The sequence below is a fragment of the Carcharhinus amblyrhynchos genome, chromosome 33 (genome assembly GCF_965287045.1).
Source record: "Carcharhinus amblyrhynchos chromosome 33, sCarAmb.v2.hapA, whole genome shotgun sequence".
NCBI classification, from domain to species: Eukaryota; Metazoa; Chordata; class Chondrichthyes; order Carcharhiniformes; family Carcharhinidae; genus Carcharhinus; species Carcharhinus amblyrhynchos.
Window position 1 is genome coordinate 17,112,524 of NC_137356.1, and position 16,231 is coordinate 17,128,754.

General features: G+C 52.0%; 1 protein-coding gene across 1 annotated transcript in view; it reads right to left on the reverse strand.

Annotated features, from left to right (window-relative positions):
* LOC145360920 (adhesion G protein-coupled receptor L1-like) overlaps positions 1–16,231 on the reverse strand; it is a 243,217-nt gene that overhangs the window by 61,123 nt on the left and 165,863 nt on the right. The window contains exons 12-14 of the mRNA XM_080216426.1: positions 15,921–16,094; positions 5,928–6,137; positions 4,483–4,703 (exon numbers count right to left, since the gene is read on the reverse strand). Coding sequence (XP_080072552.1) covers positions 4,483–4,703; positions 5,928–6,137; positions 15,921–16,094 — 605 coding nt within the window. The remainder of the gene's footprint in view (positions 1–4,482; positions 4,704–5,927; positions 6,138–15,920; positions 16,095–16,231) is intronic.

The following is a 16,231-nucleotide window of genomic DNA, read 5'->3' on the forward strand; positions in this document are numbered from 1 at the left end:
GAGGGGTGGGGGCGAGGAGAGGGGTGGGGGCGAGGAGAGGGGTGGGGGCGAGGAGAGGGGTGGGGGCGAGGAGAGGGGTGGGGGCGAGGAGAGGGTGGGGGCGAGGAGAGGGGTGGGGGCGAGGAGAGGGGTGGGGGCGAGGAGAGGGGTGGGGGCGAGGAGAGGGGTGGGGCGAGGAGAGGGGTGGGGGCGAGGAGAGGGGTGGGGGCGAGGAGAGGGGTGGGGGCGAGGAGAGGGGTGGGGGCGAGGAGAGGGGTGGGGGCGAGGAGAGGGGTGGGGGCGAGGAGAGGGGTGGGGGCGAGGAGAGGGGTGGGGGCGAGGAGAGGGGTGGGGGCGAGGAGAGGGGTGGGGGCGAGGAGAGGGGTGGGGGCGAGGAGAGGGGTGGGGGCGAGGAGAGGGGTGGGGGCGAGGAGAGGGGTGGGGGCGAGGAGAGGGGTGGGGGCGAGGAGAGGGGTGGGGGCGAGGAGAGGGGTGGGGGCGAGGAGAGGGGTGGGGGCGAGGAGAGGGGTGGGGGCGAGGAGATGGGGTGGGGGCGAGGAGAGGGGTGGGGGCGAGGAGAGGGGTGGGGGCGAGGAGAGGGGTGGGGCGAGGAGAGGGGTGGGGGCGAGGAGAGGGGTGGGGGCGAGGAGAGGGGTGGGGGCGAGGAGAGGGGTGGGGGCGAGGAGAGGGGTGGGGGCGAGGAGAGGGGTGGGGGCGAGGAGAGGGGTGGGGGCGAGGAGAGGGGTGGGGGCGAGGAGAGGGGTGGGGGCGAGGAGAGGGGTGGGGGCGAGGAGAGGGGTGGGGGCGAGGAGAGGGGTGGGGGCGAGGAGAGGGTGGGGGCGAGGAGAGGGGTGGGGGCGAGGAGAGGGGTGGGGGCGAGGAGAGGGGTGGGGGCGAGGAGAGGGTGGGGGCGAGGAGAGGGGTGGGGGCGAGGAGAGGGGTAATGTGACAAACAGATAAAAAAGGCAAGGAAAGCGTTGGATATTGGGAAGGAGAAGCGTTGGGAGTGATGGATGGAGTTTGGGAGCAGAGAGAGAGAGCAGTGTGTTAGACAGGGTGAAACAATATTGGTGATAAATGTTCCACAGTCCGTGCCCTCTCACCAGTGATGAATACCCTGCCTTAAATATCAACTCTGACAGGACACACAGACATTTATCAAACAAACTGAGTGTTGAAGCGTAACCTTTCGTCTGGGAGTGACTTTCTCCTGGAAGATTGAAGGTGGAATGTCGCTGAGGCTGGGGAGGAGCCGAACATTTTCATGGAATCACAGAATCCTTACAGTGCTAAGGAGGCCATTCAGCCCATCGAGTCTGCACTGACCCATAACCCAATGTATTTACTCCAACTAGTCCCCCTGACACTAAGGGTCAATTTAGCACGGCCAATCCACCTAATCCGCACATCTTTGGACTGTGGGAGGAAACCGGAGTGGCCGGAGGAAACCCATGCAGACACGGGGAGAATGTGCAGTCTCCACACAGACAGTGACCCGAGCCGGGAATAGAACCCGGGTCCCTGGAGCAGTACTAACCACTGTAGCACCCTTCTCCTGTGAAATGAAATACTCCCCTGTCCCAAGAGAGAACAAAAGGAACATTCTAGACTAATGTTGACTCAATGAGAGAATCCGGTGAACTGGTGCGGTGACAATAATCTCTCCCTCAATGTCAACAAAATGAAGGAGATTGTCATTGACTTCAGTAAGTGTAAAGGAGAACATGCCCCTGTCTACATCAACAGGGACAAAGTAGAAAGGGTCGAGAGCTTCGAGTTTTTAGGTGTCCAGATCACCAACAACTTGTCCTGGCCCCCCCCATGCCGACACTATAGTTAAGAAAGCCCCACCAACGCCTCTACTTTTTCCAAAGTCTAAGGAAATTTGGCGTGTCAGCTATGACTGTCACCAACTTTTACAGATGCATCATAGAAAGCATTCTTTCTGGTTGTATCACAGCTTGGTATGGGCTCCTGCTCTGCCCAAGACCACAAGGAACTACAAAAGGTTGTGAACGTAGCCCAATCCATCACACAAACCAGCCTCCCATCCACTGACTCTGTCTACACTTCCCGCTGCCTCGGCAAAGCAGCCAGCATAATTAAGGATCCCGGATGTTCTCTCTTCCACCTCCTTCCGTCAGGAAAAAGACAAAGTCTGAGGTCACGTACTGACCGACTCAAGAACAGCTTCTTCCCTGCTGCTGTCAGACTTTTGAATGGACCTACCTCGCATTAAGTTGACCTTTCTCTACACCCTAGCTATGACTGTAACACTACATTCTGCACTCTCTCCTTTCGTTCTTTATGAACGGTATGCTTTGTCTATATAGTGTCCAAGAAACAATACTTTTCACTGTATGTTAATACATGTGACAATAATAAATCAAATCAAAATCTTCATAAGGGTAATTCCAAGTGGAATGGGTCCTTTGTATATCACTGTCTCCAACCCTCTCAAGAGTGGGTGTCATCACACAGGATGGATAATCCAGCTAGCCACCCCCTTATTGGGAAAGGACTTTGGATTTATAGCAGGTCACACAGTGAGACAGCCATGTTTGTGGGCGTTTGTTTGTTAGAACAGCACGAGGCTGTGCGAGACAGAACTCCTCCAGACAGAGTTCAAACTAGCTGCAAGTCAACTAGGGGAGGCGATGGCCCAGTGGTATTAGCACTGGACTATCAATCCAGAAACTCAGCTAATGTTCTGGGGACCCTGGTTCGAATCCTGCCACGGCAGACAGTGGAATTTGAATTCAATAAAAAATATTTGGCATGTTGAACCTACTGATGACTGTTGTCAAAAAAACCCATCTGGTTCCTTTTTGAGAAGGAAATTTGCCATCCTTACCTGGTCTGGCCTATGTGTGAGCACAGTAAAAAGTCTGACAACACCAGGTTTTAGTCCAACCTATTTATTTGATAATATACTCACTAGCTTTCGGGGTTACCCCCTTCGTCAGGTGAATGGAGAGTTCTGGCCTGACGAAGGGGGTAACCCCGAAAGCTAGTGAGTATATTATCAAATAAATAGGTTGGACTAAAACCTGGTGTTGTCAGACTTTTTACTGTGTTTACGCCAGTCCAACGCCGGCATACCCACATCATGACTACTATGTGTGAGCCACAGCAACGTGGTTAATTCCCAACTGCTCTTGGGCAACTCAGGATGGGCAGTAAATACTGGCCTAGCCAGCGATACCCATGTCCCACGAATGAATGAAAAAAACTACACTGCCAAGATAATAAACACTGCACCTCAATAGTCATAATCATAGAGTCATACAGTGTAGAAAAGGCCCTTCAGCCCATCGAGTCTATACTAACAATAACTGTCACACTAATCCCATTTTCTACAACCTGTCCCATGTGTTACGATATTTCAAGTGCTCATCAAAATATTTTTTAAATGCTGTAAGGTTTCCGGACTCCGCTACCTTCCCAGGCGGCGCATCCCAGATTCCCACCACCCTCTGGGTGAAAGAAATCCCCTCTGAATCTCCTGTCCCTCACCCTCAAACTCTGCCCCCTCGTCACTGACCCCTCACCCAAGGGGAACAACTGCTCCCTACTCTCTGTCTGTACCCCTCAGAATCTTTTACATCCCAATCATGCACCCCCCACCCACCACCCCCCAGCCCTCTCTGCTCTGGAGAAAACAATCCCAGCCTATCCAATCTCTCCTTGTACCTCAAGTGCTCCATCCCAGGTAACATCCTGGTGAATCTTCTCTGTACCCCTCCTCCAGTGCAGTCACATCCTTCCTGTAGTGAGGTGACCAGAGCTGCACACGCTGCTCCAGCTGTAACCTAACGCTTTGTACAACTCCAATATTACCACCTTTCTCTTAGACTCTGATCGAAAGCAAGCGTTCTAGATTTTGGGGCAGGACGGGGACCCCCAGTTCAATTCCCGGCTCGGGTCACTGTCTGTGTGGAGTTCGCACATTCTCCCCGTGTCTGCATGGGTTTCCTCCGGGTGCTCCGGTTTCCTCCCACCCTCTGAAGATGTGCGGGTTAGGTGGATTGGCCGTGCTAAATTGCCCGTTAGTACCAGGTGGACTACCTAGGGTAAATGTATGGGGTTATGGGGATCGGGCCTGGGGTGGGATTGTAGACTCGATGGGCTGAATGGCCTCTTTCTGCACTGTAGGGATTCTCCGTTACTTTGATTCAGTTTTGATGTATTATTGTCACATGTACAGTGAAAAGTATTAGCACTGCTGCCTCACAGCGCCAGGGACATGGCCTTAATTCCCGGCTTGGGTCACTGTCTGTGTGCAGACTGCATGTTCTCCCCGTGTCTGCGTGAGTTTCTCCAGTATCCTCCAAAAGACATGCTGGTTAGGGCACATTGACCTGAACAGGTGCCTGAGTGTGGCGATTAGGGGATTTTCACAGTAACTTCATTGCAGTGTTAATGTAAGCCGATTTGCAACACTGATAAATTAACTTTTCCACATGCCCACCAGGCACATGGATTTGTTCGATTTTTACTCACGCCTTCTCGGTTCCGTAGCTCCTGTAATCCACAGCTGCAGAAATCCCAACCACCAGCGCAGGGAAGCAGTAACCGCAGAGATAATAGTACTTCTTTCTGGAGTACTCGCTCTCAAAAACCTCCACCAGCATGAGGTAGAGGTGGACACCTTCCAGACACATCCAGGAGAAGGCCGCCAGGAAGAAGAAGTGTAGAAAGCCAGCGATTATTGGGCACACGATCTGAGAAAGTAAAGACAGAAGCCAGTTAATGGGAGATGCAGCCGTGATGCTAGGCCCCTAGACCAGGGCTGAAGCTAGGCCTCAGGCTGGGGCTGAGGCCGGATCCCGAGGCCGGGATCGGGGGCCGGGGCCCCGAGGCCGGGATCGGGGGCCGGGGCCCCGAGGCCGGGATCGGGGGCCGGGGCCCCGAGGCCGGGATCGGGGGCCGGGGCCCCGAGGCCGGGATCGGGGGCCGGGGCCCCGAGGCCGGGATCGGGGCTGGGGCCCTGATATTGGGATTGGGACTGGGGCCTTGAGACCCGGATTGAGGCTGGGTCCCTGAGGCCCAGAACTGCCAATTCATAGTCCCACTTCTTATCATCTCACAGCTTAATATGGAACAAATAAACCTGTTGGATTTAACCTGGTGTTGTGAGACTTCTTACTGTGGAAAAAGGTGGAACAGAGCTCGAAGATTTCAGAGTGCCAAGTCTCTGGATGCTATACACTTTACCTGAGCTTGAGTATTTATGTTGCCACGTTACCTAGTGACTGTGGAGTTGATTATCGATGCACTTCACTTACTCTCCGACGGGTTTTGAGATAGAATTTGCTAAATCTGTTAGTTTGCGGCCTAACATCTGAGGGTGTTCATTATTGTGCACACCTTACAGCATCACCGGTGTCCTTCACAGAATAGAACCAACAGTCCCTGCCCACACCAGGCCCCCAGTCCCCACAAGACGTAGTGGATTCGTCACACCCATAAGAACATAAGAAATAGGAGCAGGAGTAGGCCATCTAGCCCTTCGAGCCTGCCCCGCCATTCAATAAGATCATGGCTGATCTGAAGTGGATCAGTTCCACTTTCCCGCTTTCTCCCCATAACCCTTAATTCCCTTGTCTATCAGAAATCTATCTACTCGTGACTTAAATATATTTAGCGAGGTAGCCTCCACCGCTTCAACGGGCAGAGAATTCCAGAGATTCACCACCCTTTGAGCGAAGACGGCAGATTTCCTTCTTAATTCCAATTGTTTTTTTATTGAATTCAAATTCTCCCACCTGCTGTGGTGGGATTCGAACCCTGGTGCCCGGAACGTGAGCTGAGTTGCTGGATTAATAATCTAGCAATAATACCACTCGGCCACTATCTCCCCCCAAATAGCCCTTGCGGACGATCTTTCCTCCTCACCCAGCCTTGCTGAGTCTTCCCCCTTTGAGCTGGTGGCGGCAGGCACCCACCTGGTACTGGGTTTTGTTGATGCCAATGAGGAAGATGAGCTCGGCGATGAAGAGGTTGATGCAGAGGTTCTTGTGGATGGTGTTGCGGTCGGTCTGGATCCCTCGCAGGAAGCAGAAGGTGGAGATGCAGATGGTGAGGCAGACCAGCGAGATGACGATGCCAACCCAGGTGATCACGGAGAGCAGCAACCTGTGCATGCGGTCTTCATACTGAGCAGAAAGAGGGAAACGAACCAAGTAAAGACAACGCGCCATCAACGGAACGTAGGAGCAGGAGTCGGCAACTCCAGCCCTTCGAGCCTGCTCCGCCATTCAATCAGATCGTGGCTGATCTCTCCCTGGTCTCAAATCCACCTCCCTGTATCCCCTTAGAAATATATCCACCTCCTTCTCGGAACAATTCAACGATCAGTCCCCACCGCGCAATGGGACAGTGACTTCCACAAATTCACCGCCCTCTGTGAGAAGTAGTCCCTCCCCGTCTCAGTTTTAAATCCACCGCCTCTTCAAAATAAAAGTTTTTTGAATGTTTATTTGTCAGTCACAAGTCAGGCTTACATTAACGCTGCAATGAAGTTACTGCGAAATTCCCCCAGTTGCCACACTCCGGCGCCTGCTCAGGTCAATGCACCCCTAACCAGCACGTCTTTAAGACTGTGGGAGGAAACCGGAGCACCCGGAGGAAACCCACGCGGACACGGGGAGAATGTGCAGACTCTGCACAGACAGTGACCCGAGCTGGGAATCGAACCCGGGGGCTGTGGGGCAGCAGTGTATTAAGCAAATGCACACCTCTTTAAGCTGTGCTTAATGCTCTCTCCACTCACATTGTTGGCCTCTTTAAGACTTGAACAGCAGGTTAGTTGTAAAGATTCGCATTCTAATCAGTAATCTGTAAACTGTCTGTGCTTTATGTGCTCTGTCTGAGGCCAGAACTCTCCATTCACCTGACGAAGGGGCTAACCCCGAAAGCTTGTGAGTTTACTATCAAACAAATCGGTTGGACTTTAACCTGGTGTTGTCAGACTTCTTACTGTGTCCATCCACCCCACCTGAGGAGTCTCAGTCGCTTAGACGTTGCCCGAGATTCCCGGCAGGTCACGTGTGACAGCCGCTGCAAGCGAGGAAGGAGAAATATTTGGCGCTCAGTCTAATCTCCATTCACTGCAGCGGGTCCACAGTATCTGGAATATTCTGGCTCTGGCGTGCTCTGGGGCTATCGCGATGGTGGAGGCTCCAACCTTCTTTCCAACATGTAGCTGACCAGGGTTCTCACCATTGGAAAGATTGAAAAGTTGACCTATTCCATCAGCAGCGAGTCCTGGCTTGGGATCTGAACCCGGAGCTACAGGCCCAGGGGCGGCGGGGGGGGGGGGCTAACCGCACTGCGCCACAACAGCTCCACACACCTGCCTAAAGCCATCGCAACATTGTGAAGAAATTTACAGTAAAAGTTAATTTATTAGTCACGAGTAAGGTTTACATTAACACTGCAATGAAGTCACTGCGAAATTCTCCTGGTGGCCACACGCCAGGACCTGTTCGGGTCAATGCACCCGAACCAGCGCATCTTTCGGACTGTGGGAGGAAACCGGAGCACCCGGAGGAGACCCAAGCAGACATGGGGAGAATGTGCAAACTCCACACAGACAGTGACCTGAGTCGGGAATCGAACCCGCGTCCCTGGCGCTGTGAGGCTGCAGTGCTAACCCACCGTGCCAGCCTAAAAATGTGGAAGTTAAGTGGATTGGCCGTGCTAAATTGCTCCTTAGTGTCCAGAGGGGCATATGGAACGTTGAGTTCATCTCTTAATCTCTTGCAAATTATATCATTTCCAATTCACTTCAATTCTTAACTCGTCAGTAGGTATAGGACATTCTCTTTCCATCCACGTAAACCTGCCTCTGGTCCCACTGTCGTGGCTCATGTTGGTGAGGGTGAATCTGTATTCTTCGCACAGTCCGCCTTCAGCTCAAACAACGGACCCCACTAATTGAAGCCATTCTAGAAGAGCCCACGGGGGCTGCGTGTTTAATAGGGACCAGACCAACTTCTCGTGACAAATAGAGACCGGTCCAACCCAGCACGGGAAACAGGCCCCTCGGCCCAACGAGCCTGCGCCGCCATCTTAACAAGATGTCGATGCAGAGTCAATGGGCTCAATGGCTGGAATTTTACTGTCCCACCCCCCTCCATGGAAATCGGAGTGGGCAAGGGGTGCAGGATGGTAAGGCCCACTGACCTCGGCGGGATTTGGTGGCTACAGGGTGAGTGAGGCCAGAAAATCCTACCTGATGAGGCTGTGACTCTTTCGCCGTGACTCCATGGAATGTCACATGGCACGGTGGCTTATCTGGATAGCCACACGAACAGACTGGGAATAGAGGGATACAAATGAATGGCCGAGTTGGGCGCATAAGCGGTGCAGGCTTGGAGGGCTGAAGGGCCTATTTCCAGTGCTGTATTGTACTTTGTTCTTTGGCACAGTGGGTTAGCACTTTGTCTATATAAGCTGTGTATGTTTGTTGATCTCTTTTTTTATATCCACAGGCGATTCGGTCCACCTTGTTGTCCAAAGAGGGGCATACACGCGGTGGGTCGTGCGAGGGCTGCTCTTGGACGTTGCTTCAAGAGTTGCCTAGTCCTTCACGTCGTTAGCGTACACTTAAACTGGACGAACTGACGGGCAACACGACAGCTCAGTGACTATCACTGTTTGCTGTGCAGTTACGGGGGCCCGGGTTGGATCTCCGACTTGGGTCGGTGTCTGTGGGAGTTTGCACATTCTCCCTGTGTCTGCGTGGGTTTTTTCCAGGTGCTCCGGTTTCCTCCCACCCCAAAAACGTGCTCTTAGGCTGATTGGTGTTAACAAATTGTCCCTAAATTAGACCTCCCTTAATCTGGTGCACGTATAATTCTCAAAATTTGCACCCCCTTTATTGTGGAGTCCAAGAGGCGTAGACAAAAGTAGGTAGGAGAAGGATTGGAATGAGGCACTCACTGACTGTCAAAATGGGCGGCGCGGGCTTGTAGGGCCGAAGGGCCTGTTTCCTGTGCTGTGTTGTTCTTTGTTCTTTGCTGCCTCGCAGTGCCAGGGACCCTGGTTCGATTCCCAGCTTAGGAGTCTGCACGTTCCCTGCATGGGGTTCCTCCGGGTTAGATCGGGGGGTTAGATGGCCTACTCCTGTTCCTATTTCTTATGCTCTTAGGTTGAGTGGCCATGCTAAACTGACCCTTAGCATCAGAGGAATAAGCAGGGTGAAATATGGGGTTACAGAAATAGGTTCTGGGTGGGATTGTGGTCGGTGCAGACTCAATGGCCGAATGGCCTCGTTCTGCACTGTATGAGTCTATGAGAAGCATCTCCGGGACTCAGATAGAGAATGGCCTCATTTGATGTCAATGAGAAGCTAGCCCCACCGCGGGAGACATGGGCCCAACATCTTCCAAGGACCAGGCTTGGCCACAGCTCAGTGAAACACTATTGGTCTGCAATAGATTGGATAACTTAGCGTTCTGGCATTGGGCTGAATGACCCTGAGGTAAATCCCAGTCCGGCAGTGGCCAAAATGAAAGCCATTAACTCTGGCAATAAATATCTCTAGCAGAAAGGGGCAGAATTTTGTGATGGCACACTGCTGCCTCACAGTGCCAGGGACCCAGGTTCCAATCTGGCCTCAGGTGACTGTGTGGAGTTTGTACGTTCTCCCCGTGTCTGCGTGGGTTTCCTCCATGCGCTCCGGCTTCTGACTACAATCTGAAAATATATACAGTAGGTGGATTGGCCATGCTAAATTGCCCCTTAGTGTCCAAAGATGTGTAGGTTAGGTGGATTGGCCATGCTAAATTGCCCCTTAGTGTCCAAATGATAAGTAGGTTAGGTGGATTGGCCATACTAAATTGCCCCTTAGTGTTAGGGGGATTGGCAGGGTAAATATGTGGAGATACGGGGATAATGTCTGGGTGGGATTGTGCTCGGTACAGGCTTGATGGGCTGAATGGCCTCCTTTGGCACTATTCTATGATTCCAAACCCAACCAGTGGCCTTCAGGCAGCAGGCTGCTCTGCGTGTGACTCCAATCCTGTTCCGTTGTAAACACTTAACTCCCTCAGGCTGGGCGAGAGATGACAGTTTGCCCGGGGTAAACCCATGTCCAAAGACAACTTTACCTAAAATTCCCACACGCTGCACGAGAGGACAGAGAAATTGAGAAAAGTAACAGTTGTCGACGGGCTGAATGGCCCTCCTCCTGCACTGTTGGGATTCTATGATTCCGTGCACAGACCATGTGGAAAGTTTAGTTACAAACCTGACCTTGATTTTCACCGACCTCGCATTGCAAATGATTTCGCTGACAGGCTCAGGGGTCAGCTGGGTTCAACGTAGCCGAGAGTCAGCCAGACGTGAGACTGAATTATTGCTTCCCTGAGGCACTCGGGGAGCCCTGGGCCTTGCGAATCAGGGTCAGCTCTTGGCCTTTCCGCTCCCTCCTGCACAGACGCTGAACCATTACTCATTCCGAACGGGAACCTGCGGAGGGAGCCCTGCCTAACCTGAGGCAGTCGCTCACCTCTCCGTCCCTTGTCGGTTGCTAATTGCCACGTGACGTTGGGGCAGCTCTGACCACATGGGAGTGGGGTGGGGAGATCGGGGGGGGGAGGAGCGGGCCTCGCTCTGAGGGGTAACTATCACGGCACCCGAGGCCAGACTGACGGTCAGGACCTGGTAGCAGAGAGTCGTCTGTAGGTCAGCGAGGTCGCTGCTGTTCCTTAGCTGTCAAGGACATAAGAACTCGACGAGCGGAGAGGCAGCAAAATGCCGGGGCAGAGGTAGGGAGGGTCACGTCAACTGAGGGAAGTGGACAGAGTGCAGAGCCGCGGAGTGGCAGAGGAAACAGAGAGAGAGCGAGAGAGAGAGAGAGATTCCACCCAACGGGTAGGGGAGGCCGCCAGCATCACAGAAAGGCAGCAGTAAGAGAAAGAGATATAAAAAATAGAGATATAAAAACAGGATAACAATGAACAGAGATAAGACTTGGACATTCAACCATCACAGGAGCCTCCGAGAGCGTTAGAGTGAACGTCACTCGGAAAAAGCAGTCAGTCTTGCAGGAAATGCAGCAAGATCCCACAATTGGTGATGTGATAGTGATCTGAAAAATCAATTCTTAGTGATGCCAGAAGGCGGAGAGGGAGATGGAAAAGCTTAGCTTCCAGTTAATTGCCTCACTCTTATTAACCATTTCTCTCCCTCTCTGATAACCTGTTTCTCTCTCTGATACCCTGTTTCTCTCTCTCTCTCTCTGATACCCTGTTTTTTCTCTCTCTCTCTGATACCCTGTTTCTCTCTCTCTCTGATACCCTGTTTTCTCTCTCTCTCTGATACCCTGTTTTCTCTCTCTCTCTCTCTGATAACCTGTTTCTCTCTCTCTCTCTCTGATAACCTGTTTCTCTCTCTCTCTCTCTCTCTGATAACCTGTTTCTCTCTCTCTCTCTGATAACCTGTTTCTCTCTCTCTCTCTGATAACCTGTTTCTCTCTCTGACAACCTGTTTCTCTCTCTGATAACCTGTTTCTTTCTGTCTCTGATAACCTGTTTTCTCTCTCTCTGATAACCTGTTTTCTCTCTCTCTGATAACCTGTTTCTCTCTCTCTGATAACCTGTTTCTCTCTCTCTGATAACCTGTTTCTCTCTCTCTGATAACCTGTTTCTCTCTCTCTCTGATACCCTGTTTCTCGCTCTCTCTGATACCCTGTTTCTCTCTCTCTCTCTGATACCCTGTTTCTCTCTCTCTCTCTCTGATACCCTGTTTTCTCTCTCTCTCTCTCTGATACCCTGTTTTCTCTCTCTCTCTCTCTGATACCCTGTTTCTCTCTCTCTCCTGATAACCTGTTTCTCTCTCTCTGATAACCTGTTTTCTCTCTCTGATAACCTGTTTCTCTCTCTCTGTTTCTCGCTCTCTCTGATACCCTGTTTCTCTCTCTCTCTCTGATACCCTGTTTCTCTCTCTCTCTCTCTGATACCCTGTTTCTCTCTCTCTCTCTGATACCCTGTTTCTCTCTCTCTCTCTGATACCCTGTTTCTCTCTCTCTCTCTGATACCCTGTTTCTCTCTCTCTCTCTGATACCCTGTTTCTCTCTCTCTCTCTGATACCCTGTTTCTCTCTCTCTCTCTGATACCCTGTTTCTCTCTCTCTCTCTGATACCCTGTTTCTCTCTCTCTCTCTGATACCCTGTTTCTCTCTCTCTCTCTGATACCCTGTTTCTCTCTCTCTGATACCCTGTTTCTCTCTCTCTCTCTGATACCCTGTTTCTCTCTCTCTCTCTGATACCCTGTTTCTCTCTCTCTCTCTGATACCCTGTTTCTCTCTCTCTCTCTGATACCCTGTTTCTCTCTCTCTCTCTGATACCCTGTTTCTCTCTCTCTCTCTCTGATACCCTGTTTCTCTCTCTCTCTCTGATACCCTGTTTCTCTCTCTCTCTCTGATACCCTGTTTCTCTCTCTCTCTCTGATACCCTGTTTCTCTCTCTCTCTCTGATACCCTGTTTCTCTCTCTCTCTCTGATACCCTGTTTCTCTCTCTCTCTCTGATACCCTGTTTCTCTCTCTCTCTCTGATACCCTGTTTCTCTCTCTCTCTCTGATACCCTGTTTCTCTCTCTCTCTCTGATACCCTGTTTCTCTCTCTCTCTCTGATACCCTGTTTCTCTCTCTCTCTCTGATACCCTGTTTCTCTCTCTCTCTCTGATACCCTGTTTCTCTCTCTCTCTCTGATACCCTGTTTCTCTCTCTCTCTCTGATAACCTGTTTCTCTCTCTCTGATAACCTGTTTCTCTCTCTCTCTGTGTAGGTTTCCTCCACGTGCTCCGGTTTCGTCCCACAGTCCAAAGATGTGTAGGTTAGGTGGATTAGCCATGCTAAATTGTCCCTTAGTGTCCAAAGATGTGCAGGCTAGGTGGATTGGCCATGCTAAATTGCCCCTTAGTGTCAAAGATGTGCAGGTTAGGTGGATTGGCCATGCTAAATTGTCCCTTCGTGTCCAAAGATGTGCAGGTTAGGTGGATTGGCCATGCTAAATTGCCCCTTAGTGTCAAAGATGTGCAGGTTAGGTGGATTGGCCATGCTAAATTGCCCCTTAGTGTCAAATATGTGCAGGTTAGGTGGATTGGCCATGCTAAATTGCCCCTTAGTGTCAAAGATGTGCAGGTTAGGTGGATTGGCCATGCTAAATTGTCCCTTAGTTTCCAAAGATGTGCAGGTTAGGTGGATTGGCCATGCTAAATTGCCCCTTAGTGTCAAAGATGTGCAGGTTAGGTGGATTGGCCATGCTAAATTGTCCCTTAGTTTCCAAAGATGTGCAGGTTAGGTGGATTGGCCATGCTAAATTGTCCCTTAGTGTCCAAAGATGTGCAGTTTAGGTGGATTGGCCACACTAAATTGCCCCTTAGTGTCCAAACATGTGCAGGTTAAGGGGATTAGCAGGGCAGTACATGGGATTATGAGGATAGGGTGGTGGTGCGTGGTGGTGTTGGGCCCTCAGTGAGTTGCTGAGTCGATGCAGGCTCGATGGGCCTAATGGCCTCCTTCTGCACGGTAGGGACTCTTTCACAAGGGAGTGCCAATGAATATATGAACCGGATCCCTGGGCAAAGCTTCTCCTTGAAGGCCTCATCCACCCTGTATTGAAGGCTGGGCTCCCTGGGTCACACTCTACTCCCTCGCCCAACTGGACATTCACAACGTTTGATCGTGAGTGTTGACAGAATGGTTGACCTTGGCACTGCAGCTGGAGCACAATTTGCCTCCTTCCTTATCGCTGCAACACCCGGAATATCAGAAAAAAAACCAAAGAATTGTGTTGCCCGTTTCTTGACTTTAAGATTGCGGCCTCTGAGTTATCTCTTCATCATTGAGGGCTGAATTTTGCCCGTCATTTTCAACGCCGGGGTCTTCTGCAGAGGTCCCGGGGCACGCAAGACCCCTTAATTATCGGCGGGACTGGAAGATCCCAGGTGGGCCATCCCCATTGTGGGAAAATGCATCACAGCTGGAAAACCTCACCCTGGGACTGAGCCGAGGAGGAAGTTCATCACTTGGGAATTGGTGGATCCTGGACATTATCTACCCTCAGTTATTGAATATATTCAAGGCAGGGATTTTTTGGAGAGTCAAGGTGTACTTCTGAGACTGTATAAGGCTCTGGTCAGACCCCATTTGGAATATTGTGAGCAGTTTTGGGCCTCCTATCTAAGGAAGGATGTGCTGGCCTTGGAAAGGGTCCAGAGGAGGTTCACAAGAATAATTCCTGGAATGAAGAGCTTGTATGAGGAACAGTTGAGGACTCTGGGTCTGTACTCGTTGGAGTTTCGAAATGGGGGATTTTATCGAAACTTACAGGATACTGCGAGGCCCTGGATAGAGTGGACGTGGAGCTCATGATTAGATAAAACCAGACCCAGAGGGTACAACCTCAGGCTACAGGGAAGATCCTTTAAAGCAGAGATGAGGAGGAATTTCTTCAGCCAGAGAGTGGGGAATCTGTGGAACTCTTTGCCGCAGAGGAGGCCAGGTCACTGAGTGTCTTTAAGACAAAGATAGATAGGTTCTTGATTAATAAGGGGATCAGGGTTATGGGGAAAAGACAGGAGAACAGGGATGAGAAAAATATCAGCCATGATTGAATGGCGGAGCAGACTCGATGGGCCGAGTGGCCTAATTCTGCTCCTATGTCTTATCAAAGGGAAAGAAGGTTATTCAGCCTGTTATCTCTGTGCTGGCCCTACCAAGGAGCAATTTGTGTACTGTCATTCCCCCACGTTCTCCCCACATCTCCACATATTCCTCCATTTCAGGTAGTTAGAGAGCTTAGGAGGAGGATTTATTGCAGCATTTAAGGGGTAAATAGACAAATACATTGGGTGGCACAGTGGGTTAGCACTGCTGCTTCAGAGCTCCAGGGACCTGGGTTCGATTCCCGGCTCGGGTCACTGTCTGTGTGGAGTTTGCACATTCTCCCAGTGTCTGCGTGGGTTTCCTCCGGGTCCTCCAGTTCCTCCCACAGTCTGAAAGGTGTGCTGGTTAGGGTGCATTGGCCGTGCTAAATTCTCCCTCAGTGTGACCCGAACAGGTGCGATTTTCACAGTAACTTCACTGCAGTATTAATGTCAGCCTACTTGTGACACTAATAAATAAACTTTAAAGTGCTCGACTTGACACTTCTATGCATTTCATTCCAGAAGCTTCCGATCTGGATCCTTGAGGAATGCCGTATGACTGGAGGCTGAGGTGGGTATTTGGGTGGGTGAGGCGGTTGAGGTTGGTAAGTGGAATAAGTGGGTGACTGGTTAAAATGGGTGAGATGGGGAGGAGGGTGGGGTGTGGGTGGGTGTGGATAGGATGTGGAGGGGGGAGGTGGGCATGTAGAGGGGTGTGGGTGGTGCTAGGAATGTGGAGGGGTGGGGGTGTGCTTGGGGGTGGAGGGGTGGAGGTGTGAGGATGAGGGTGTGGGTGGTGGGGAGTGGAGGTGTGTGTGTGGAGGAGTGGGTGGGGGTGAAGGTGTGGGTGGGTGGGAGTGGATAGGATGTCAGTGGGGGTGTGGATGGGGGGAGTGGAACTGTGTGGCTGGGGGTGGGGGTATGGGTGGGAGTGTGGATGGGAGTGTAGTGGTGACGGCGTGATTGGGTGTCTGTGTGGAGGTGTGGGTGGGTTATGGGTGGGTGGGGGTGGGGGTGTGGGTGGTGTGTGGAACTGTGGGGGTGGATGTGTGGGTGGGGTTGTGGAGCTGTCGGGGGTGGGTGTGGGGGTGTGGAGCTGTGGGGGGGTGGGGTGTGGGTGGGGGTGTGGAGCTGTGGGGGGTGGGTGTGTGGGTGGATGAGGGTGTGGGTGGGGGTGTGGAGCTGTGGAGGGTGGGGGTGAGGGTGGGGTGGGGGGGGTGAGGGGGGGTGCGATGCCCACCTCCTGGTAAAGAATGAATCTGAGAGGTGGCAGAGACTTACCAGGATCTCCCGGTGTGCCATCAGCACCGCGAAGTTGGTGAGGTGGCTGCAGGCACAGGCAGTGTGCGTCCTGTTACTCGCAATCAGTCGGCAGCCTTGCGAGGACCAGAATCCCATCATAGTGCGTTCCGAGTAATTCCAGAAGGAGCAGTTTGCATTGAAATGGTTCTTCGGCTGAAAGGGAAAAATATCGCGTCAATCCGGGCACCCAAATACCCACGGCTCCAGCACGGGTCAAACCCTCCCCACCCACTCCATCCTACAGAATCCCACAGGCTGTCACCCATTCCCCATTCACTCCACCCTATGGA